General features: G+C 38.9%; 1 protein-coding gene across 1 annotated transcript; it reads left to right on the forward strand.

The window, feature by feature from the left end:
- Positions 1-52: 52 nt before the first annotated feature.
- Positions 53-14,411, forward strand: LOC113889414 (peptidase M20 domain-containing protein 2-like). Its single transcript, XM_027536079.1, is given in 9 exon segments — positions 53-201; positions 203-628; positions 3,010-3,158; positions 7,288-7,430; positions 8,770-8,924; positions 11,531-11,666; positions 12,705-12,758; positions 12,761-12,811; positions 13,033-14,411. Coding segments are annotated over 9 exon segments (1,284 nt in total). The 5' UTR covers positions 53-171; the 3' UTR covers positions 13,173-14,411.
- The last annotated feature ends 11,489 nt before the right edge of the window (positions 14,412-25,900 follow it).

Genomic DNA, 25,900 nt, shown 5'->3' on the forward strand with positions numbered 1-25,900 from the left:
CGTTTCGGGCGAGGCTCTGGAGGCGGGGCCGGGGGACTCGGGGGGCGGTCTCCCGGGAGCTGTGGCGACGACCTCCGCGGACGCCGGGTGTGTACGCAGGCTCGGTGGGCCGCCGGGAGCGGCCAGCGTTCCACGGCGAGAACTGCTGACCGGTCACAGGCTGTAGGCACGATGAGACCCGGAGAGGAGCGGCCGGTGGAAGGGGGGTGCCTGCGCCAGCGTCTCCGATCTGGAGCTGCTGAAGCTGCGCGCGGCGGAGTGCATCGACGCGGCGGCCGAGCGCCTGGGGGCCCTGAGCCGCGCCATCTGGAGCGAGCCCGAGCTGGCCTACGAGGAGCATCACGCCCACGGAGTGCTGACGCGCTTCTTCCAGAGCGAGACCCCGGCCGGGTCGTGGGCCGTGCAGCCGCACTACCAGCTGGCCACGGCCTTCCGCGCGGAGTGGGGGTCGCCGGGGGGCTGGGCGGCACCGCGCCCGCTGCACCTGGGCTTTCTATGCGAGTACGACGCGCTGCCCGGCATCGGGCACGCCTGCGGCCACAACCTGATCGCCGAGGTCGGGGCGGCGGCCGCCCTGGGCGTGAAGGGGGCCCTGGAGAGCCTCGCCGGACTGCCTCTGCCGGTGAAGGTGAGGTGGGACCCGGGAGTGGGGCTCTCTTTGCCTGCCCAGTCCGGGACCGACCGGAGAAGGGCGGCAGCTGGCGCTTCCCTTGCGCATCAGTCCCTTCCCACCCCGGGGCAGGTGTAAAGACAGCGCTCGATGTCCTGGCCTTTGCTATAGTGGGCAGAATCCCTGGATCAAAATCAGTAGTTCATGAGTTGCAGACCTAGCGACATTTTACAGATTTTTGCTTTTTCTCTCCTGTATGTGAAGTGAAGTCAGTCAGTCGTGTTCGACTCTTTGTGACCCCACGGACTGTAGCCTACCAGGCTTCTCCGTCCATGGGATTTTCCAGGCAAGAGTACTGGAGTGGATTGCCATTTCGTTCTCCAGGGGATCTTCCCTACCCAGGGATCGAACCCGGATCTCCCACATTGTGGGCAGATGCTTTTACCGTCTGAGCCAGGGAAGTTTCTCCTGTATAGTTGTAAACAATTGAGTTGACTTTCTCCCTTAGGAAAGACCTTAGAACCAAGCCTGGTTTTCGTGATGGCTTATTTTTGGTAATGGGGCAATCGCAATTGGCTGACAAGCTTGTGCAAGCTCTAGAAGGAAGTAGTTATTGTAGGGAAACCTGCAGACCCTCCTTGTTAGACTCCAAAAATTTTTTTTTTTTTGTTTGTGGCAGTTCTAGAAGCTGTTGTGATTAGAATCATTGGAGTTTGGATAGGAAATGTTCAGCCAGTAGAACTACAAAACTTTTAGAAGTATACAGAAAATGGGAAGAGAGTGACCATTAAGAACATAGATGAGTTGATCCTTAAGTCTTAAAGTTTATTTCGTGATTTTAAGAAATTAACTCGAAATTAAACAGGGAAATGTTGTTTATGTTAGCCGTGCTGCTGCTGCTGCTGCTGCTAAGTCGCTTCAGTCGTGTCCGACTCTGTGCGACCCCATAGACGGCAGCCCACCAGGTGGGCAAGTTTAATCTTGTGTTACTCTGTTTTTCCAATTGTATATTCTTCATTCTGTGAGCTAAGATTCAGTCAGCACCATTCCGGTTAAGGGGAAGACTAGTGTTATATTTCATATTCTTTAGCCCATTTTTTCCAGCGTCAGTAACCTTTCTCTTTTATTCTAACAGTTCCATCTTTTGTGGCTTTTTCTGTTTAGCTGCCTTCTCTTTTCTGCCTCTGATTGGGCCATTGTTTTTCATCTGGCTAGGATTTTGTTTTGTTTGGGGGAGGAGGTGTCCTTTGCTGTTGCATGAAACACTGGAGAGGTTTAGCTTTAACCAGGTTTATGAAAGGTTCAGAGAAGTCAGCAAGATTTAACCTGAAAAGTCATCAGATTTCTTGAGTCAAAGATTAAGAGTAAAAAGCAGCTTATATAAGAGTTTGGATGCCTGGAAGTATACACACTTCTGATTTTGAATACTCAGATTTAGAAGGTTATCTGTCTTACCTGAAAATGGAGTTTTATGTTGATTCTCTTTGCAAGCCAAGACTTTTTCCAGCTTGTTTCATTGTGTTCTTGTACGTGACCTTGAAAGTGTATTAGTTGTTTATAGATAATTTGTCTTTACTTTTAAAAATTGTTTGAAGAAGTTAAAGTTTAAATATCAAAGTAAAATGTTTATTCTGTAAAGTTCTCTTTTGTTTAATTAGGTGTTTGGTGACCAATAAATCTGCCTGGTTGAGCTGGTGGAATCGAATTAGTAGTTTGTGTAACAGTTGGCCATTTCTAACTGTGGTATTAAGATTTATTTAATATTTTTCATAAAGGATTAATGTGTTAAGACCTTTTAAAGAGGTAGTTTAGTAAAGAAACAAAGTTCAGGCCTGAAGGTCAGGGTATCTATCCCAGCTCTGCCTTAAGACTTGCTCTGTGACCTGGGGCAAGACACTTGACTCCGTGCCTCAAAACCACCTTTCTTAAAATGATGACAAGAATCTCTTACCTACCTCACAGGGTTGTTGTGAGGATAACTAGTAACTAAAAAGTTCCTTACAGTAAAGTGATTATGAACATTATATATATACATATACTAAAAGATAATCAAATAAAAGCTTTAAGAAATAAGTCCTAAATAATTTTGAGGGACTTAGTATATAGTACTTATCTTTTTTCATCTTTGACATTAGTTATATAAATTGTGTTAGAAGATTGGGAAAAATTTCCTGTAGAGGTTTTAGTACATACTCTGCAATAAATTGGTATAATAATGTCAACTGCAAGTTTGTGATTAATTTAGCACCATATATTTATGCCCATTGCATAATTTAAGAGTCAGAGAACAAAATCTCTCTTCATAGTTTGATGTAGATTGTGAATATATATGCAAGGAAATCTGACTGACATTTCCTACTAGGAATTTTTGTCCCTCTGACACAGTTATTTCTTTCTAGGTAATTGTCCTGGGAACCCCTGCAGAGGAAGATGGTGGTGGCAAAATTGATTTAATTGAAGCCGGGGCTTTCAAAAATCTTGATGTGTTTTTTATGGCCCATCCATCTCAAGAGAATGCTGCTTATCTACCTGATGTTGCTGAACATGAGTGAGTAATCAAGTTGAAAGAAACTTCTTATTTATTTTGGTACCTGGGTGCATCATTGAAGTGGTTTAAATTTTTACATTCATAAGTTCACCATAATAGTTAATGGTCCAGTTAGTAGTTTGGGTTCCAAGGAGCCACTGCTCAGTGTGCTTCAGGAAAACCCTACATTCTCTGCAGTATCTAGAGAGTAATAGAGGAACCAACCCAGGAGGGCTAGTGATAGTTCAGTGCTAAGGATAGTTCAGTTAACCTACCTCTCTGCATCCCCTGTTTTCAGAGGGTGAGTATTTTAACTGTCCTGGTGTCTTCGGCCTTATCACCAGAAATTGGTGTTGTGACAGGAGGAAGAATCTTTCGTCTTTGGTTTCAAGGATGATGTATAGTAGTACACCTCTGAAAAACTTTAGAGATTAGAAATCTCTGCCAATGCCTCTGGCTAGAAGGGGCCAGTGGCTGGCAGGCAGGCTTCCCAGTCCATTAGCCTTCTAGGATTTAGGGTTAGGTAGGTTTATTGGCCTTGATCCTGAAGTCAGCCCTTTTGGCCTCAGGCCTTTTCTTAGTATCTGACTTCTTAGATTTTCATTGGCCATCTTCTAAGGTGGAAAGAGAACAAGAACAAAAATTTAAAAAATTACTCATCTATTTATGCTAAAAATCTGTAACAATAAATAAGCACTGTGTCACATCCTGTCCTTTTCTAAGAGATATATTCTTCCAGAACTTTTAGGGTGTATTAATAGCCATAAAATAGGTACATGTATAAATTAAATTTTAAAGGAGGATTTCCCCAAAAAATATTATTCTAAATATATTGTTGATCTTGCTCTTGCTTTTTAAATTAAACAGTATGTCTTGAATATCATTCCACATCACTTTTTAAATACGTTTTAAGCCTAAAATACTAATGCTAATACAAAACAAGCATTAGCATTTCTTTTCCTGTAGTTTATTGTGCTTTAATTGTACATAGATTTGAATCCTAGAAAAAATAGTGGCTAGAATCCTTTTCATAAAGGACATCCTTTTCTATTTTATAATATTTATCACCAGTTTTGTTAAAATTCCAGTTTCTGAGTGATGGTGATAAGATATATATTGAGGAAATACAAGTATCCTAAAATTTTTAAAATGTATTTTACTTGAATGCTTTTACTTGTTTTGTTTTGTTAATTGAATGTTTGGAATCAGTAAGAATTGTCATGAGCCTCCTGAATCTACTCATTTAAAAAAAAAATCTAAGTGACTTTTTATTAATTTACACATGGGTACTATTATTCAGGCTTAAAAGTATTGTCAAAGCAAGTCATCTTTGTAAATAACTATTTAATATGTAATCCTTTCTTTAAACCTTCAGTTCAGTTCAGTCACTCAGTCATGTCCAACTCTTTGCAACCCCATGGACTGCAGCACTCCAGGCCTTCCTGTCCATCACCAACTTCTGGAGTTTACTCAAACTCATGTCCATTGAGTCAACGATGCCATCCAGCCATCTCATCCTCTGTCGTCCCCTTCTCCTCCCGCCTTCAGTCTTTCCCAGCATCAGGGTCTTTTCAAATGAGTCAGTTCTTCGCATCAGGTGGCCAAAGTATTGGAGTTTCAGCTTCAGCATCAGTCCTTCCAATGAATATTCAGGACTGATCTCCTTTAGAATGGACTGGTTGGATCTCCTTGCAGTCCAAGGGACTCTTCAAGAGTCTTCTCTAACACCACAGTTCAAAAGCATCAATTCTTTGGCGCTCAGCTTTCTTTATAGTCCAACTCTCACATCCACACATGACTACTGGAAAAACCATAGCTTTGACTAGACGGACCTTTGTTGGCAAAGCAATGTCTCTTCTTTTTAATATGATGTCTAGGTTGGTCATAACTTTCCTTCTGAGGAGTAAGCGTCTTTTAATTTCATGGCTGCAGTCACCATCTGCAGTGATTTTGGAGTCCAAAAAAATAAAGTCTGACACTGTTTCCCCGTCTATTTGCCACGAAGTGATGGGACCAGATGCCATGATCTTCGTTTTCTGAATGTTGAGCTTTAAGCCAACTTTTTCACTCTCCTCTTTCACTTTCATCAAGAGGCTCTTTAGTTTTTCGCTTTCTGCCAGAAGGGTGGTATCATCTGCATATCTGAGGCTACTGATATTTCTTCCGGCAGTCTTGATTCCAGCTTGTGCTTCATTCAGCCCAGCGTTTCTCATGATGTACTCTGCATATAAGTTAAAGAAGCAGGGTGACAATATATAGCCTGATATACTCCTTTCCCAATTTGGAACCAATCTGTTTGTTCCATGTCCAGTTGTAACTGTTGCTTCCTGACCTGCATACAGGTTTCTCAGAGGCAGGTGAGGTGGTCTGGTATTCCCATCTCTTTCAGAATTTTCCACAGTTTATTGTGATCCACACAAAGGCTTTGGCATAGTCAATAAAGCAGAAGTAGATGTTTTTCTGAAACTCTCTTGCTTTTTCGATGATCCAGTGGATGTTGGCAATTTGATCTCTGGTTCCTCTGCCTTTTCTAAAACCAGCTTGAACATTTGGAAGTTCATGGTTCACGTATTGCTGAAGCCTGGGTTGGAGAATTTTGAGCATTACTTTACTAGCGTGTGAGATGAGTGCAATTGTGCAGTAGTTTGAGCATTCTTTGGCATTGCCTTTCTTTGGGATTGGAATGAAAACTGACCTTTTCCAGTCCTGTGGCCACTGCTGAGTTTTCCAAATTTGCTGGCATATTGAGTGCAGCATTTTCACAGCATCATCTTTTAGGATTTGAAATGGTTCAACTGGAATTCCATCACCTCCACTAGCTTTGTTCATAGTGATGCTTTCTAAGGCCCACTTGACTTCACATTCCAGAATATCTGGCTCTAGGTTGGTGATCACACCATTGTGATTATCTGGGTCATGAAGGTCTTTTTTGTATAGTTCTTCTGTGTATTCTTGCCACCTCTTCTTAATATCTTCTGCCTCTGTTAGGTCCATACCATTTCTGTCCTTATTATACCCATGTTTGCATGAAGTGTTCCCTTGGTATCTCTAATTTTCTTGAAGAAATCTCTAGACTTTCCCATTCTGTTGTTTCTCCTCTATTTCTTTGCATTGATCACTGAGAAAGGCTTTCTTATCTCTCCTTGCTATTCTTTGGAATTCTGCATTCAAATGGGTATATCTTTCCTTTTCTCCTTTGCCTTTTGCTTCTCTTTCTATTCACAGCTATTTATAAGGTCTCCTCAGACAACCGTTTTGCCTTTTTGCATTTCTTTTCCTTGGGAATGGTCTTGATCCCTGCCTCCTGTACAGTGTCACAAACCTCCGTCCATAGTTCTTCAGGCCCTCTGTCTGTCAGATCTAATCCCTTGAAATTTGTTTTTTATTGTATCTGAGTAGTTAGACTAGCATGAGAACTATTTGAAAGTGAGAAAACAGTGTATAAAATTTTAAGGCTTTAGTGATACGGGTATTCTGGAACATTAATAAAGTATTGATCAGGAACAGCTGACTTAAAGCAATAGTATTTATAAAATTGTGAGTTTAATCTGATTTTTAGAGGTTTTCTTAACCCATTTCAAATATTACATCCTGGGAAATCTCTGGTAGTCCACTGGTTAGAACTCTGTGCACTCACTGCTGAGGGCACAGAATTTGATCCCTCCTCAGAGAGCTAAAAATCCATAAGCGGGGTAGCTCTGCAAAAAAAAAAAAAGTAAAAATAAAAACCCACACACACAAAAAAGTGACCTCCTTTGGCTTTCCTTGACCTTTCCCCACCCCTAAGACAGAATTATCTGAGTTTCTGCAGACCTTTGATAGAGAACTGTCACAATACAGTGTAGAAGACAGGAGCCATCTTTTTGTAATACCAGCACTTAATACAGTATTGGATTGTTTATTTAAGTTTAATGGTGTACAGATTTAATTTGAAGAGGAGTTTGAGCAAAATTCTTTTTGGACTGCCTTCTTTGTGTTAGTTCCTGTTTACATGTAAATTAGAACTAAAATATGTAAATTGATACATTATTGCTACAAATAATTTGCAAATAAAAATTCCAGCAGTGTGAATTAATTTTGAATAATGATTGGGTTTTCTTTGTTTAGTGATATTGAAAAAAGTAATCCCTAATGATGTTTTATTTCCTAGTGTGACTGTGAAGTACTACGGTAAAGCGTCTCATGCTGCTGCTTATCCCTGGGAAGGGCTGAATGCATTAGATGCTGCTGTCCTCGCTTACAACAATCTGTCTGTGTTAAGACAGCAACTGAAACCAACCTGGAGAGTTCATGGTACAAATGTCAGATACTTTGGGTAATAGATGGTGCTTAATATATTTGAGTGCAATACAATTCTTTAATAGACTATTTGATGAAAAAAATTGGGGTTTAAAACAAATACATAAATTTTTTTAAATGTAAAAAAAATTGGGGACATTTTATGTACTGTATGAATATTCAAAAAATTTTTTAACATTTTCAGAAATTCCTGGGGCAGGATAGTAGATGTTTGTTTACATGTGGTTAAGATTATTTGTACATAAATAGTATGGTCATTTTGAGTATTAGAACTGATGTTTTTATGTAAAGGATATATGTTCTTTCTGTTGGTATTTGAAAGTTAGAACTTGATTTCCCAGTTATCCTGTTTCTTGATAACAAAATTTCATTGTTTTCTCATTTAAAAAAAATTGATGGTTACTGGTTTTATATATTCAAGTGCTGTTAATCCTAAGTAAACGTATTATGCATAATTTAAAATTATGTGTAGCACTTTAATGTAAATACAGTAATAAAGTACTGTCTTGAAGTTGCAGATTTATTTTTTAGTTTCTTTCCTTATGCTTTGGGAAAGTATTCTACTTCAAATCTCTTCTTTACCCGATTTTGCTGTACTCTAAAATTAGTTCGTAACTGCACTTTTACCAATTTTCTACTTTAGTGTCTTTAAAAGGACCAAACATGAATATGTAAAAATACTTTTTAAAAAAAGCAGGTCATAAAATATTAGGCTTTGCTTATTTATTTTAGTTATTATTTTGAATGGATACATCTTCCTTCTCAGTGTAGTTCCAAATAAATGCATTTGTTTTGACAGCTGAGAGTATACTTTGTGATCTTTGATTTGTATTGGTTTCTTATTGACATAAAAATATTCTCAAATATTTCCCCAGAGCCAAACGCCATTTAAAGTGGGATTCCTAAGATATGAGGGTAATTATAGAACCTCATACCATTGGGGTTTTTCCTTATGTCAAAAGTTTAGCAAAATATACAACTGTGAGAAAGCCCACTGAAATAAAACTCCCTTTCAGAAGGCTAACAATACTTGTAAAAATTTCTGACAGTTTCTTTTTAGTCAAGAATCATAATTTATTAACATCATGTAAATTCCTCAGGCTAAAGTACATACAGACAGTTATTTTATTTTTCCTGTTAGCCAGTAAGTATCCCACAATGCATTGAAACTTGAATAACATCAAAATCTTGATTGGTGTATATGTGAAGGTAATAAGTTTAAACTATTTTTCTGTATATTTGTTTTGGCTGAAAAACTTTATGGTTGTATTTAAACTAAAGGAATGGTCTCCAAGCTCCAAGTTCAATTCCAGTAATTTGGTTCTTTTTATAGGTATAATAAAAAATGGTGGTGTAAAACCCAATATCATTCCCTCTTATTCTGAGTTAATCTATTACTTCCGTGCACCCTCAATGAAAGAACTTCCAGTTTTGACCAAAAAGGCAGAAGATTGCTTCAGAGCTGCAGCTTTGGCTACTGGGTGCACAGTAAGAACTTTTAAGAGTTAATCTAAGTTATAATCAGAAGTATATATGTGGGCTGGGACTGTCTATATTAAGTTACATTAGAACCTAATTTTGCCTTGCTTTCATTTGGCAGTGTCTTGAATATGCAAAAATCAGTTGATTTGAAAGTCTTTCATTCTTATTTATTTTACTCGGTGTTCGGTGTTCGCACAGGGAAGACCACAGTTGTCTTATCACACAGGACTTAGAATAACTGGTATTGCTGAGCTAGAATCCCTGCCTTTCTGCAAGTTATATTTTTCCTTATTGGCAGTTATGCTTTTAGAATTGCTCTATATAGTTGCTATGAAGGCAACTTTATGGCAAAATCAGCCAAACCTATCTTTTGTTTTTATTCCTCCTGTCACAGTTACTGCTTTTGATACCGTATTTTACACCTTTTTCTTTTGTGTGTCCCTTAACTCATTATTATAATTACACATGATTTTGCTACTTCTGTCTTTTAACCTTCCTACTAGCTTTAAAGTGGTTGATCTACTACTTTTACCATGTATTTACCTTTGGCAATGAGATTTTTCCTTTTGTAATTTTCATATTTTCAATCATGGCCTTTTTTTTTTTTTGCTTAAACAGTCCTTCAGACATTTCTTAGAAAGGTGGGGCTTTGTGATACTGAACTCTTAGCTTTTGCTTGTCTGTGAAACTTTTGATCTCTGCTTCAAATCTGAATGAAAGCTTTGTCAGGAGGGTATTCTTGGTTGTAGGTTTTCCCTTCCATCACTTTAAGTATATTGCGCTACTCCCTCTGGCCTGCAGAGTTTCTGCTGAAAAGTCAGCTGATAGCCTTATGGGAATTCCCTTGTAGGTAACTTGTTGCTCTTCTCTTTTGCTTTTTAATATTCTGTCTTCATCGTTAATTTTTGCTGTTTAATGACAGCATGGTCCTTTTCAGGTTGATCCTGTTTGGTATTCTCTGTGTTTCCTGGACTAGATGTCTGTTTACCAGATTAGAGAAGTTTTTAGCTATTATGTCTTCAAGTATGTTCTCTGCTCCTCTCTCTCTCTTCTCCTTTTGGGATCCCTATAATACAAATGTTAATACTCTCGATGTTGTCCCAAAGGGTTCTTAAACTGTCTTCATTTTTAAAAATTCATTTTTCTTTTTTCTTTTCAGCTTGAGTGATTATCACTACTTTGTCTTCCACTTTGCTCATCTGTTACTCTGTATCATTTAATCTACTGTTGATTTCTTCTAGTGTATTTCTTATTTCAGTTACTGTATTGTTTAGCTCTGTGTAGTTCTTTTTTATATTTTCCAACTCTTTGTTTAAAACTTCTCTTTCTGTTCATCCATTCTTCTCCTGAGTTCTTTGAGCATATTTATGATTATTACTTTAAATATCTTATCAGATAGATTGCTTATCTCCTCTTATACTTAAATAGTCTTTTAATAATTTTTATGTTTTGGCTGACTTATAGTATCTGTTGGGCTTCCCTGGTAGCTCAGCTCATAAAGAATCCACCTGCAATGTGGGAGACCTGGGTTCAATCCCTGGGTTGGGAAGATCCTCTGGAGAAGGGAACAGCTACCAACTCCAGTATTCTGGCCTGGAGAATTCCTTGGAGTCACAAAGAGTCAGACACAACTGTGTGACTTTGTTTAGATTTTCATTGTTTCTAACTTAGATGTTGCTAAGAGTAAAATAATTATTATCTCTGCCATTTTATAATTGGTTTTTGCTAATGTTATTGGAATTATCTTTAGTTTGTGGGAATATTGCCCATTTTTTATTTAATAAAATCTAAATCTGTAAATCCTCTTAACTGGGCACATGTAAACTGCTTCTGTATCTTAATGCACTGAAATTAATAAATGAGGACCATAGTCAACCCCTCCACACTGTGGATCTTCTGTCTTTCTCTTAAAGTACTTCATACCTTTCAGACCAGGTAGTGGTGTCAGTGTCAGTTTGTATACTACTGCTGCTGCTAAGTCGCTTCAGTCGTGCCCGACTCTGTGCGACCCCATAGACAGCAGCCCACCAGGCTCCTCCGTCCGTGGGATTCTCCAGGCAAGAACACTGGAGTGGGGTGCCATTGCCTTCTCCAATGCAGGAAAGTGAAAAGTGAAAGTGAAGTCGCTCAGTTGTGTCCAACTCTTAGCGATCCCATGGGCTGCAGCCTACCAGGCTCCTCTGTCCATGGGGTTTTCCAGGCTGAAAATTAGTAAATCTTGATTTGTCTTTTAGGGGCTGTAGCCTAGAGCAGTGTTTCTTATGTGGCTTTGGGACCACCTGCATCAAATTACTTGGGGGTGCTGGTTAAAGTGGAGATTCCTGGCTGCCCCCACTCCTGGTTTAGGTGACTGAAACTGAGACTACTGGTTGGTAGAACTAGGTGACCTTGTGTGCTTTGGTGCGTGTAAAGCATAAAGGAGATAGGGTCCTAGGAACTCCCACTATAGAAAAATGTGTTTTTTTTAAAGTAAAGATTTGAGAGAGTTTATATCCTGAAGGGGAGGCGCCTCCTTTTAAAACCTCTTCCTGTTAGAGAACCAGTGTTGATTTGAAAATTAGATCGTGAATTCAAATTTATTAATTTTAAATTTGTGTTATAATTTTTATTAGGTGGAAATTAACGGTGGAGCACATGATTATTACAATGTTCTTCCCAATAAGAGTCTGTGGAAAGCTTATGTTGAAAATGGAAAAAAGCTGGGAATAGACTTCATTTCAGAAGATGCTATGTTCAGTGGCCCTTCAGGTAATTAAGTTCTTTCAGACATACCATGCTGTTTGAGGAAGGGAACTACCATCCAAGGTTAAATGGTTTTGCTTAACAACTTTGGAGGTTGGGGGAAGTATTGCTTATGCTTTTTAATGACACTTTTTTACAAACTTAATGGTTAGGAGAAAGACATTAAAGAACTCTTCAGTGAATGTAGAATGTCATGTGAACAGATTTGCTTTTAGAACAGCCAACCTACTCTTGGCTTTATATTCTAAGTGTTTCTAGTGTTTAAATTTGCTTAGTTCTAATTTTTAAGTAAGCTACTTAAAGGGGAAATCGAATTTTAATTCATTCTCAGTTATCAGTAAACAGGTTACTAAGGACTTGGCTATATGGGGACATTTCAGTTTCTGAGAAATAACAAACAACTATTAGAATTTAAACATGCATAAGTATATCAGGTTATTTTAGGTTTTTTTTGTGTGTGCTTTAAAGAGCATTATTGTTAACATGTTTACATGTTAGAAATGTATCTCCTAAAATATGGTAGATATTGATGATGTAGACTCAGGGGGACTTGGAGATAAAAACAGGGTGTTGATGTCATTCAACGAGATAAGAGTTCAAGGGAAAGAGCAGGCTGAAGTAGGGTGGGTTGGTATAAATTATTCATTTGTTAAATTTGAGGTCTTCATAGGACTTCTCAGGAAAGCTGTTCAATAGCCTATTCCAAAAGTTGTCTAGGTCGAGACTTAGGGGTTGTCAACACATGAGAGGTGATTGAAGACATAGGTTTCAATGTTGAGGAGGTTGCCTGAGGACACAGAGGAAGGAGTAACCCAGAGATGAAGCCCTAGGGATCACCAGTGCTCAGGAAACAGGCAACAGAAGTGACTAGAGAGGGAGTCATAGAGAAAGCCAGTCAGTAGAGAGTGGAGTCATGGAAACCAAAGGGTAGAGAATTTCTGGAAGGGAAGGAGTTATAAATCATGTCAGATGTATAGAGATTAAGGTACATGTGCTCTGTTGGACTAGCAATTAAAAATTCATGATTCGTCTTACCTTTCCAAGGATCTACCGATTTTGGAAATGTTTCTTTTGTGGTTCCCGGGATTCATCCATATTTTACATTGGGTCTAACGCCTTGAATCATACAGAACAATATACTGAAGCTGCAGGTAAGTGTTGATGTTTTGACATGAGCTCTTTTTGTAGTAGTAGCTGCCCTTCTAACTGCTCAGTTTAGCCCATTATCACTTCTTTACCGAACACCTCAGGAAATACTGTATTGTGGTGGTCAGTTGGAGAGGCCATTTAGATATTGAGAGCTAACCTGAAAACGAATAAATTAGGTGTAATACATATGAAATTACCTTTATTTAACTTCTCTCCTCTTTAGGATCACAAGAAGCTCAGTTCTACACTTTGAGAACAGCCAAAGCTCTGGCAATGACTGCATTGGATGTTATTTTTAAACCAGAGTTGCTGGCAAGAATCAGAGAGGACTTCAGATTGAAACTAGAAGAAGAAAAGTTTTAAATACAGTAGAATAAAAGGAGGGTTTAGGAGCTACTTACAGATCATTCAGAAGAAGTGATAATTTTTTTCCTGTAATCTTTTTTAATGAGCGAGGAGGGCATGGCTTGTTTTTCAGTCTTAAAGGAGTCAAATTCCTCTTACCTGAAAAGTGAGGACATGATGTGGAAAAAACATATTACCTCATATCTACAGTGAAAATTTCACAAATCTGTGTCTGATGAAATTGTGACCTTTCAGAACTGGCATTTCATAAACAACCTGGATGACACATGGTTTATTGGTGATAATATTTTATAAAGCCATATGTTGTGTGAGTGTATTTTAAAAGATCCAAGAGATTTCAGGCTTTACATTCATAATGGGCACATGAAGAGATATTTTTGGTATTGGTTGGTAACACGTGTTCTATAAAGTTGTTTAAGAATTCCTGTTCTAAATTTAGGGAAGATTCATTTGGAATATCTGACTGTATCTGTTTCAGTCTAGAGACTCTTTTCATTGATAATAAAGGTAGGCTTTTAATCAGAAATGCTGTGGGAAACAATTAGAAACTCAGCTACAAAGAATGAGCTTAAGTTACCATTTGAAAGAAAATGAAAATGTTCTTTTTTGTATATAACCTCCTCTGAGAAGTGGCAATGAAATGCTGTTTCTCATTCCGTATTATTGTAACAGGGAAAATGGTAGATGGATAGGATTAGACTCTTCCTGTAAGGTTTTTGCTTGGTGGCCCCATGTGTCCTAGAGGAATATGGTGAGAGGAGTGATGTCTGCTTATCTTGAATGTTAATATCATGGAACTGGTCCCCTCTACTTAGCAGCCCTATTCAGGCTTCTCCTCAGAAGCTAGCCTGTCCAGCCTGAGCAAACTCGGTAGTTTATTAAATTTAGGGAACAGAATTCTAAGCCCCCTTAAACCCCATGCTAACCCAGTATAAACTAAAAAGTATTATATTAGTTTTTCCTGGTGTGACTTCCTTTATCATGATAAAAAAATGTGAAAAGTTTCCAGTAAAACAATATATTAAGCTGTGAGTATAGTAAAGGTCCAGGAGTCTTTATTTTAAAGAGAGTCCTCAAATTTGAGTCATAAGCATTCCAAAAATGGAAGGGGGGAAGAGAGCAAAGTGAGCATTTGGTCTCAGCTGTAAGCAGGTCAATTTGTATGCTCTAACACTTTGGCTTCTCATTTGGAAAGTTAGATTTGATCCCTTATCCTTATAGTCTTTTAACCTCTATTTCCTCTTCTATCTGAAGCTATTTAAAGTTAAAAGAAAGGGGAATTTGAGAGGAGAGTTAGTATTTGAGAATTGCTTTCCTTCTGTATCTGCTGTCTGCAGACTGGCCTGATTTGGCAAGCAGCCTGATTGTTTATGGCTAGCATGCTGAAAATGAGCTGTTCTTTTTTTAAAGGGAGCAGGAAGAAACAGCATCAGAGAGCAAATTGTGTGACCTGCAACACCTAAAATATTTACTGTCTGCCCCAGTCCATCCTGTATAACATAAAAACTGGTTCTCTTTGACTTACATCATATAATCAGATCTTCTCCTAGAAGAAGACTTCAAGCTTTAGAACTTGATCCTCCTTGACATTCTTTGTCTGATTTTAAAAATTAGAGCAGATCCCTGGATCCAGAAGATCCCCTGGAGAAGGGAATGGCTACCCACTTCAGTATTCTTGCCTGGAGAATTCCATTTCCCCCTAGATCTCACCTTCACATTTTATGTTAAGTTATTTAGTATAATTCAGACTTTATTCTTTATAATTAAGACTTTTAAAATCCCTCTTCATTTTTATTTACTAGTGAGTTAATAGCCATGTTACATTAAAGCATGTAAATAAATACGTAAATAAATGCTGAGTCAAAATCTCCCATCCAGAGGAATAAGTGTAGCTAGTATTCGCTATGTAATTAGAATTTGGGAGACTACTTCCTTTGTGAAAGTATTAGTTGCTCAGTCGTGACAGACTCTTTGTGACACATGGACTGTAGCCCACTAGGCTCCTCTGTCCATGGGATTTCCCAGGCAAGAATACTGGAGTGGGTTGCATTCCCTTCTCCAGAGGATCTTCCCAACCCAGGGATCAAAGCCAGGTCTCCCGCATTGCAGGCAGATTCGTTACCGTTTGAGTCACCAGGGAAACACTTCTTTGTAACGGTAGTTTTTCCTTTTGGAACTAAGGTCTTTCTTTATCCTCATACTTCAGTGGCGTGTTTGTAATGTGCTAAGTTTTCATAAATGTTTATACTTAGCTTAAATTATCATTGTGTTGATTGGGCCTCACATTTTAGATTAAATCTCCAAAGATTATTTGGAGGATAAATGGAAAACCACTCAATTTCAGGAGAACAGTGTCACTTCTAGATAAAAAGGGTTATATATATATGTATATACATATACTCTATATATGTAAATGATGAATAATTTTAGGAGGTTGACACATGAATAAGACTTTTTCAAATTTGGTGTCTTGTTTTTCAGAAAGGGGGCAACTAACTTTTTCTCCCAGAATTAGTTTGAATAATGACACTTGACCATCTCTTAGATTCAGTGATTGTATGTTATTCCTCTGCTCAATTATGTATTCTTTGAAGCCATTGTCTTTTCAGTATGCTTAATTTCCTTTAGGTACATTAAAACCTGACTCATTTGAAAGATAAAACAGGCCAAGCTAAGTCAGTATAAAGTTTAAAAGAATTTGACTTTTAAAATATTGAATCAACTTCTGACCTAAACTAGAGACATAGGTGGACCTGCTTGAGTATCTTGGTTTATATAGAAAATGGTTTTTTTACATGCTTTTTTTTTTTTTAACTTTCACTATTCACAGGCTAAACTAAAAGCCTTTTCCTCAAATACCAACTTTTGGCTATTTTTGTTAAATTAATAGACCTAAAATGTATAATCCAGATTAATGGTTTACATTTAATAACAGATTGAACATGTGTTTTCTTTTGTGATTTAATTTTAAAAGCAGGCCTGACTGAATATGGGACCTGTATAAAACAATTATGTGGTACTACTCACTACTAGAGGGCTTCCCTGGTGGCTCAGACAGTAAAGCGTCTGCCTGCAATGCGGGAGACCCGTGTTCGATTCCTGGGTCGGGAAGATCCCCTGGAGAAGGAAATGGCAATCCACTCCAGTACTCTTGCCAGGAAAATCCATGGATGGAGGAGCCTGATAGGCTACAGTCCATGGGGTCGCAAAGAGTCGGACATGACTGAGCGACTTCACTTTGACTCACTACCAAGTTGCTATATACTATAATAATGATTGAATGTAGCTAATATTTAGCTTGCCTCTTAAAATTCTCAGGTTCTATTAGTTTTAAAAACTACTCATATTTTATTAATTATTCAGGAATTTTTCCCTTTTAATTGCTTCTTCCTGTAGCACTCATAAGGGCTGGGACATTTAGGTTAAACTAGAACACTCTTGCCTGGAAAATCCCATGGACGGAGGAGCCTGGTGGGCTGCAGTCCATGGGGCCGCTAAGAGTTGGACATGACTGAGCAACTTCACTTTCACTTTTCACTTTCATGCATTGGAGAAGGAAATGGCAACCCACTCCAGTGTTCTTGCCTGGAGAATCCCAGGGACAGGGGAGCCTGATGGGCGGCCGTCTATGAGGTCGCACAGAGTCGGACACGACTGAAGTGACTTAGCAGCAGCAGCAGCAGAACATTTTCATGGGTTTGTGAATACTTATATAAACTGGAACTGTTTTGGTTTCCCACAATCCTCCAAAGGACTGTTTATTTATTAGTGAGTTGTAGTGCTCTTTTCAACAGTTGAGTTTGGTAAACATTTGTCCAGGAGAGCCTACTTCTAAGCACTGGGGGTAAGGTAAAGAGTGAAATATAGTTCATGCTCCCAAACACTTGTGGTTGGTGGTAACTTCTCGTAAGATTGGCTTCATTTAAGCAACACTGGGTTTGAGGGAACACCTGAAGCCTGCTGTCTTGGAAATTTTTGAGGAAGTGTTTCTGAAATATTTTAAAATACCTGAGTTATCTCAGTCTGTTTGAATAGAAGAAATTGATATGAAAAGTCTTCTTAAAGAATGATTATCTACAAACCTGTATAATATGTTCTTTTTAGAAAACCTTTCAGATAGTTTTTATTTTATACATTTCTTACTTTTTATCTGAAGTATCTCTGGTCTTCTGGAAAATGTCCTACATAGTACTAGCCTTCAAAAGATCAAAGTAAATTTTCATTATAAAATAAGTCAATTGTCTTCCTGCTAGCCAGCAACTCTTTATAAGTGTGTAAAGTATGAAAAACTGCTTCTTTATTTTTGTTTATACTTCAGCAAGCCTTTTGCAAACAAATTATATAGTTAAGGATGATGCATTTGATATGTATGAAGTTAATATTTTCAAGTAAAATCAATCTCTACTACCATCAGATCATAGTCATTTAAAAAATATTTTAACGCATACATATATTAAAGTATGTATGAAAAAATGTATGATGTTAATAAATGTATTTATCAAATAGCAGTTGTGGTTTTTTTCAACCTATATAGGGAGTTTTGAAAATGCATGACTATAAAGCACAATTACCCAATACAGTGTGACATAATCTTTTTAAAAATTTATTTTTTGGAGAGGATAATCTCTTTACAATGTTGTGTTGGTTTCTGCTGTATATATTATAGTCTCTTATTCAGTATTACAGATGTTGCTTTTATACTATAATGTCATGTTATGTATATGAGAATTTAAAAATAACAATTATTTTTGTTTAAAAACGAGTGTTTTACTAGTCTCAGATGCTGAGAAATGCCAGGACAAGTTTACATGATAAGACATAGGTACATAATTACAGTATTGAATTTTCTTAAAAAATGTTTTTCAACTTCAGTACAAAGTCATACTGTGTAATAAATGCAACAGAGCAGATTTTTAGATTCTTATCAATGGCTAGAGAATAAGTGCCTCATATGAAAAAATTACAAGTGTCCGTGTTTTTTTGGTTTGAACTGGCTTTCAAAATAGAGTCCAAATCTGTTCTTTTTTTCCCAATGATTAAAATGTAAAATGAGCTTTGATTAGTATAATGGCTCACAGCATCCAGTCGCTTTAAAAAATAAACCTCAGATATACGAAATAGAAAAGAATATCAAGTCAGGGTCTTCAATAGACAAAATTCTTGTTTAGCTCAAAAGACTAAGTAGCCATTGCCCCACTGAGCAAACAATGAGTTGCCTTTGAGAGTTTGGACTTTTATCTATTAGTTGTGTTGCTAATGCCTGACACCTTTTATTTGACCCGAGAGAATGGAAAGCAGTTCCAAAATTTCATGTTTTCCCACTTGAGCTTAATTTATTTAAGGAATAACCAAATCTAGATCCAAGCACTGTTACTGCCTGTGAATGATATAGATTCAGGATTAACCATCACTTCAAGCCTTGTCATCAGACCTGACTCCTTCCTCACAGGAGGATCATGTGTTGTGTATGAGAAGCTTAAAAGAGTTTGATACGAATCTAAGTACCCCTGAACTATAAGAATTCAAGTTTGCTTTTAGCTTGATAGGGGAGTAAGAGGCCACCTGTGAAAAAGTAGACTTGGGTGCAGTTGAAATCTTAGCAAAACTTTAAGCTGTTGTCTGTCCATTAATCTCTGAAAGTGGTGAGGGCTACTCAGTTATTGTTCAGCCTAATGTTTCCTCAGAGATGGAGCGGTTACCCGCAGCAACTATTTGGTATACCTCCCATTGGCTTAGCTTTTAGCTTCTGCCCATCCATCCAAAGTCACAAAACCCACTCAGGTGGGTTGTGTGTTTTTTAAGACAAGCTCTTTTGTAAAAAATATGTATGTAAGAAGAGCTTATAATAGAAAATCCCAGCCAGAAAGAGATCGCAGCCACAGCTGTTTCAGATGTTTATGATGGTGCTCAGTCATGTCCGACTCCTTGTGATCCTATGGACTGTAGCCCACCATGCTCCTCTGTCCATAGGATCTCCCAGGCAAGAATACTGGAGTGGGTTCCCATGCCCTCCTCCAGGGGATCTTTCCAACCTGGAGACTGAACCCACATCTCATGTTTCCTGTAGTGGCAGGCAGGTTCTCTACTACTGGGTCCACCTGGGAAGCCCCTTATCTCTAGGAGTCTCTCCAATCAGATTTTAGCCCATGTTTCCCAGCTTCTGATGTTGCTATTACCCCCACCTACCCTCTGCCATTTTCTAAGTTCTGGCGGCCTAAATACTACTTGTTTCATTGATCCAAGGTTGGAACAAAAGAATTTAGAAAATCAAGTGGAAATAATAACAAAATTTAGAAATTAACTCACAAAGCATAGATTTCTTACTCTAAGATAAGAACAATTTGACTAATCAAACTTGTCTTCTCTCCTCATCCCATATGTCATAACTGTATTTATTATTACCTATAATATATGGCTTGATTTATCCATTCCATTGCCAAAGAAATACAGTTTTCTGCCTGTACAGAAGCATGTTCTTCATGTTGAATCAGTTTCTGATGTTTTGGTTATTTGCGGGGGTAGGTTGTTTAACACTGTGAAGTGTCCTTGTTCTGACCTCATTTGCAGAAGCTATTATTGAGTGCAAGGGTAGGGCTGAGTAGGAAAAAGCTTATTCTGACTCTTGTTTCTAATTCCTTTCACATGTCCTGAAGGGCCAGCTCACCCTCTTTTAGCTCAGTAGAAGGCCTATACAGACTGAAATGGGATTTTTGATAAGGGTGGAGAGACACTGAATTAGCTGTCCTGGGAATTAAGAATTGAGGTCATTTAGAGGATGATGACCTCTGGGATTTTAAGGTCAATGAATCTGGAGGTGACTGTCATGTGTGAGCAGAGAAGGACATCTTCATAGTGAATAAAGCAAATCACACTAAAAAAAAGGAAAGGTAACTGCCGAGAAGAGAAGCCGTCTGCAATCGTTACAGTACTCATCAGGCACAGCCATTTATGCACTTCATGTCTTTGTGATTCCTGTGGTCTTAAGCTAGTTTGAGTGGGGTTCTGTTCAGTTGAATCACTAAGGATAGTTTTGAACTTCCCTGGTTGGCTCCGATGGTAAAGAATCTGCCTGCAATACAAGAGACCTGGGTTTGATCCCCGAATTGGGAAGAATCCCCATGAGAAGGGAATGGCTACCCCTACTCCAGTATTCTTGCCTGGAGAATTTCATGGACAGAGGACCCTGGCGGGCTATGGTGTCACATAGAGTCACAAAGAGTCGGACATAACTGAGCGACTAACATTAACAAGGTATAGTTTAGTTCCATTTGTGATTTTTAAAGTCTTAAAAAGCTGAGAACTTGGAATTACACTACACACTATTTACTCAATATAATAATACTACTGATCTCAAATCAGCATCCATTCTATACATTCATTGTTAATATGAGGAAATTAAGTCTAGAGTGTGACAAGAATATTTCCCTAAGAGTATTCATCACAGTATTATTTTTTTATCCAGTGTTAAGGAAAAGATGCACACTCATAGTATGGAATGGTTTTAATGGCTGCAAACTATAGGGAGTTTTTAGTAGGAAAATGGTCATACTATGTCATGGAAAAAGCCTGTATCAATTTGTATATAAAATATGGTGGCAACTTTACAAAACTATGTAGAAAAAAAGATAAGTAACACTAGTTGCCCCTGGCTAATAGGATTATGAATGGGTTTTTTTCTGCTTTTTACAACTTTACAAATTACCATCCCCTCCAAAACAAAAAAGGTAGAAAGAAAGGAAATATTCCTCCCACATAGAGTAAGCATGCAATACTGAGTTGCTTCATGTATAAATGCAGCTCTTACGTAACTTTTTGTGAATGATACTAAAGGTATATGGTCACACAAACCTAGTTCAGTGCTTTGCTCACTTGAATGTACGTAAGAATCACCTGGGGAACTTGTTAACATACAGATTCTAATTGGGTGTGGGGTGAGGCTTGATGTTCTGCTTTCCTAACATGTTCCTAGGTAATGCCAGGGTTCTTCTGGGAATTACAAGTATTTGTCCCAATTATATATAGATAAAAATTAAACAATATTAAATTGAAAAGTTAAAGCATCCAATTATTTTGAGAGTGGTGATAATACTTAAGTGAATTAAATGGTTTTATTCTAACATTATTAATGTGTTTGTTGGATAATGTGCTTTCTTATTACTGCAAATACTGGAATTTCCCATACAAAGAAACTCAGTTGTAACACAGTTTTTTTAATAATCAGAATGAAATGTTCTTTTTCTGTATGCTTTATTTTGATTATTATGACTTACATTCACACACAATTTTGGGCTCCATGGTCAAACCCACAAGTCCATTCCTACAGGGTGGAATGCAGGCTTAGACCTAGGTTTGTGAAGTTCTCCAGTGAATTGGAAATATAAAAATAAACAAACTGGTCCTTCACCACAGACAGTTTGAGGAGCACTGCTCTTGAACGTTGCATGCTACATACTAGGTGCTTAGAATTACTTGCTGAATGAATGAATGGATACAGAAAGTGCCACTATTAAAAATGAATAAATAGAAAAGTGCAACTATTAAAATTTTTTCCTCATATTAATGTTTATGTATTGTGAGTGCCAATTTATTTGTTCAGTATTCAGGTGATACCTGCCTTTTTTTTTTTCTTTAGCTGCACTGCATGGCATGCAGGATCTTAGTCTCCTCACCAGGGATTGAATCCATGCCCCTGCAGTGAGACGCAGTCTTAACCACTGGACCGGCGGGGAAGTCCTCATACCTGCCTGTTAACTAGACAATATTATTAACCAAATCTCTCTACTCTCCAGTCAAGCCAACAAGTTTATTAAGTACTATAGATGTCCACGTATAAAGGGTGGTTTTCTCCAAAATTATCAGAAAAGAGAGTTGCTTTGTATTTGGGTTTTTATGAAGTAAAATTACAGAGTTCTGTCTCAGTGACAGCTTTGAAAGCAAAGTACTGCCACCTCAATCAATGCTGTTAGATGCTTTGTAGAGGTCACCTGAGAATTGCTAGAAAAGGTAGCAAAGACATTGAGCATGAATTCAATAACTTATTCTTCATACCACTAGTATAGATATCAATGTGAACAAGCCTTTTAAAGATCACTCTAAAAAACAATACTGTATGTGATTATGTTGTAAAGATCAAGAGTAAATACTTATAATATGCACTGTTGTTGTTCAGCTGCTCAGTTGTGTCCGACTCTTTGTGCCCCCATGGACTGCAGCATGCCAGACTTCCCTGTCCTTCACTATCTCCTGGAGTTTGCTCAGACTCATGTCCACTGAGTCAGTGATGCCATCCAACCATCCCATCCTGTCGCCCCCGTCTCCTCCTGCCCTCAGATGCACTATCTATACTGGTATGAAGCTGAATAATTCCCTAATTGTGTCTTCCCAAAATTTGTATTTTGAAGTTCTCACCCCTGTGATTTCTTTGAAGATAGGGCCCTCAAAGAGGTAATTAAGGTTAAATGAGATCGCAAGGGCAGGGCTGAAATCCAATATGACTTGTGTTACGTAAAAGAAGAGACACCAAAGACGCATGTGCTCAGACAAAGAGGCCAGACGAGGGCAGCAAGGAGGCGGCATCTGCCAGCCCAGGAGACAGGCCTCAGGAGAAAACAAACCTGCCAACCCCTTGACCTTGGACTTCCAGCCTCCAGAACTGAAAGAAAATGAATCTCTATTGTTTAAGCTGCCCAGTTTACGGTACTCCACTCTGGCAGCCTGAGCAGACTAATACAATACAGCATCCTATATGCTGGTTCAAATGGCAAAGCTCCCCAAACACTGTGGATGGAAGTGCACATTATGTGTCCTGGAAACCCGCCCAGATGGTTCAAAGTGGTCCTGCTCCGAGGAAAAAGCAAGTGGCGAAGATGTTTGTGAAATTTGATTGGAATTGTTTCCTAAAATAAGCATGAAAAGGTAATGTTCTAAAAATATTTTTAGTATTAAAAGTTTACATTTAACTATTTCATCTATATTGCTTTACATTTTTCTACTACTAGTTGCTAAAAAAAAAAAAAACTTTTTTTTATTTCAAGAAAATGGGAGATTGCCCTGTAATTAGACTTTATGAAATTTTGGTTGTTTTTTTTTTTTTTAAAGACCAAAGTATAGCCCTCATGAAGAAATAACGTGATATAGGGATCAAATTAGCTTTGGAGTGAAAATGACAACAAGGTATAGAGTTTATTTGAATTTCAAACAAATGCTTTATGCATAAATTTGATGGGAGTTGATCCTGTGGCTATATAGTATGAATAGCTATATGTTGTTTAAATAATACACCAAATTAGAACCCTCTCCTTTATCCCCTGCCCTGATATCAGTGGCCATTATTTTCTGGTTCACAGAAGATGCTGGTATTCACTGAGTATAAATGGAGATATCCAGTGATGTGTAACCATTTCTTTTTCATTTTGGCATTCTCTTCTACATTCAGTAACCACGTATTTCTCATCCTAACAAGTTATAGGTAGTCTCAAATGATGCATTTCCTTGTCATGGTTATGCAGAAAAAGTCAGTCTAATCCCAGGCTCATCAGTGAAGATATCACATTACTAACTTCACTTTGAATTTGGACAGGCTGCAAGGTGGAGATTCATGAAGCAGTGATTATTAAACAGGGAATGCTGCTGCTGCTGCTGCTGCTAAGTCACTTCAATCGTGTCCAACTCTGTGCGATCCCAGAGACAGCAGCCCACCAGTCTTCCCCGTCCATGGGATTTTCCAGGCAAGAGTACTGGAGTGGGGTGCCATTGCCTTCTCCAAACAGGGAATACTCACACACAGATTTTCTAGGCTAGTTACCTCTATGACAAAACTGACAAAATGCCTGCAAATAGTTTCTTCTTCAAAGTTTCCCTACCAGGGAAATACCTACCAAAATCAGAAACCACTGTACCACTCTAAAGAGCTTTTGTTGTGAAGAGGTGAATCCTTAGGAACCACAAGATGTAAATAAAGTAGGAATATTATTATTGCCTTGTAATGAAACCAACACAAAGAAATGCATATAAAATAGGTAAGAGGCTACAGACTGAAGCATAAGTTTTGGTCAAAGTGGGGATTTAGGTGCATGTAAATGAGTGGCTCAGCAGTAAAGAATCCGCCTGCCAATACAGGAGATGTGGGTTTGATACCTGGGTCAGGAAGATCCCCTGGAGACAGAAACAGCAACTCTTTCCAGTATTTTTGCCTGGTAAATCCCATGGACAGAGGAGCCTGCTGGGCTACACGGTCCATAGGATCGCAAAGAGTCGGACATGACTTAATGACTAAACAACAGCAACGAAAGAACTTCAGGTGCTTCCCAGATCCACCTGGTCCAGAGACTAGAGTGACACTCACATAAAGGATATGGTTCGTAGGAATAAGTATCTAGAGTCTAAAAGAGGTTGAACTACATGTGCCTACCCCATCCCAGTGTGCCTTTTCTCTTAGAAAAGCAGTGTGCTTTTCTAAGAGATCCCAGTAACAACTATCATCAGTTGCTATGGGTATCTCTATACCTGCAGTACCAAATATAATGCTGTGTATACAATAAGCGGTTAATACGTGTAAATTAAACCAGTAAGTGCCTTGTCAGTGTAGTTTTGGAAAGCTGGAAAAGGGTGGGTACTGGGAACTTTCTTTTCATCATAACCTTAAAGTATGTCTCATCATTCAATTATTTCTGTAGTACATACAGAAGAATGTGAAATGTATAGAATTACAGGCATTTATGAGAAAATCGACCAGTATATTAAATTGAATAAGATGTATGCAGCTGGAAAAATGATCCTTGAGTATTTATCGATGGCGTGGGTGTCAATCCTCATGCTCACATAGCTGCTCCTCTGGCTTTTCCTCTGCGGGGAGCTCCTCTCCGAGGCCAGCGTCAGCTGCACCATCATCCTGTCGGGCTTGTCTCCGTTCTCGGGGGTATAGTTGCCCAGGTCATTCACCTCCCCGTCACTGTAACTGCCGTCCAGGAGGACTGCGCGTGGCTGAGGCAACCCGCAGGTGCAGGGAAGCTGTGGACACAGCAAACGCATGCTGGAATTCAAGCTCAGCCAACAAAGTTGCACAGAGGAGGGGATCGCCTTTTCCTACTTTCTTTCAAGGTGTGTGTGTTAGTTGCTCAGTCGTGTCCCATTCTTTGTGACCCCCCCTGGACTGTAGCCCACCAGGCCCCTCTGTCCATGGGATTCTGCAGATAAGAAACTGGAGTGGATTGCCATTCCCTTCTCCAGAGGATCTTTCTGACCCAGGGATCAATCCCTACTCTCCTGCACTGCAAGCAGATTCTTTATCATTTGAGCTACAGGGAGGTTTTTCTTTTAAGGGGTTGTGGAAATAATGATGGTGGCACTGTAAACATTTTATCAATGAAAGAGCAGATAACCCATCAACTGTTAGGAAACACCAAGTCATATCGGAGGCCCACGAAGGATCACGATCAGATCATTGCCATGTTCTCTGATATGACCCCTGAATGTCACCCCACTCCAGTACTCTTGCCTGGGAAATCCCATGGATGGAGGAGCCTGGTAGGCTACAGTCCATGGGGGTCGCAGAGAGTCGGACACGACTGAGCGACTTCACTTTCATTTTTTGCTTTCATGCATTGGAGAAGGAAGCGGCAACCCACTCCGGTATTCTTGCCTGGAGAGTCCCAGGGATGGTGGAGCCTGGTGGGCTGCTGTCTATGGGGTCGCGCAAGTCGGACACGACTGACGTGACTTAGCAG

The sequence above is a fragment of the Bos indicus x Bos taurus genome, unplaced genomic scaffold (assembly GCF_003369695.1).
Source record: "Bos indicus x Bos taurus breed Angus x Brahman F1 hybrid unplaced genomic scaffold, Bos_hybrid_MaternalHap_v2.0 tig00478940_arrow_arrow_obj, whole genome shotgun sequence".
Lineage (NCBI taxonomy): Eukaryota > Metazoa > Chordata > Mammalia > Artiodactyla > Bovidae > Bos > Bos indicus x Bos taurus.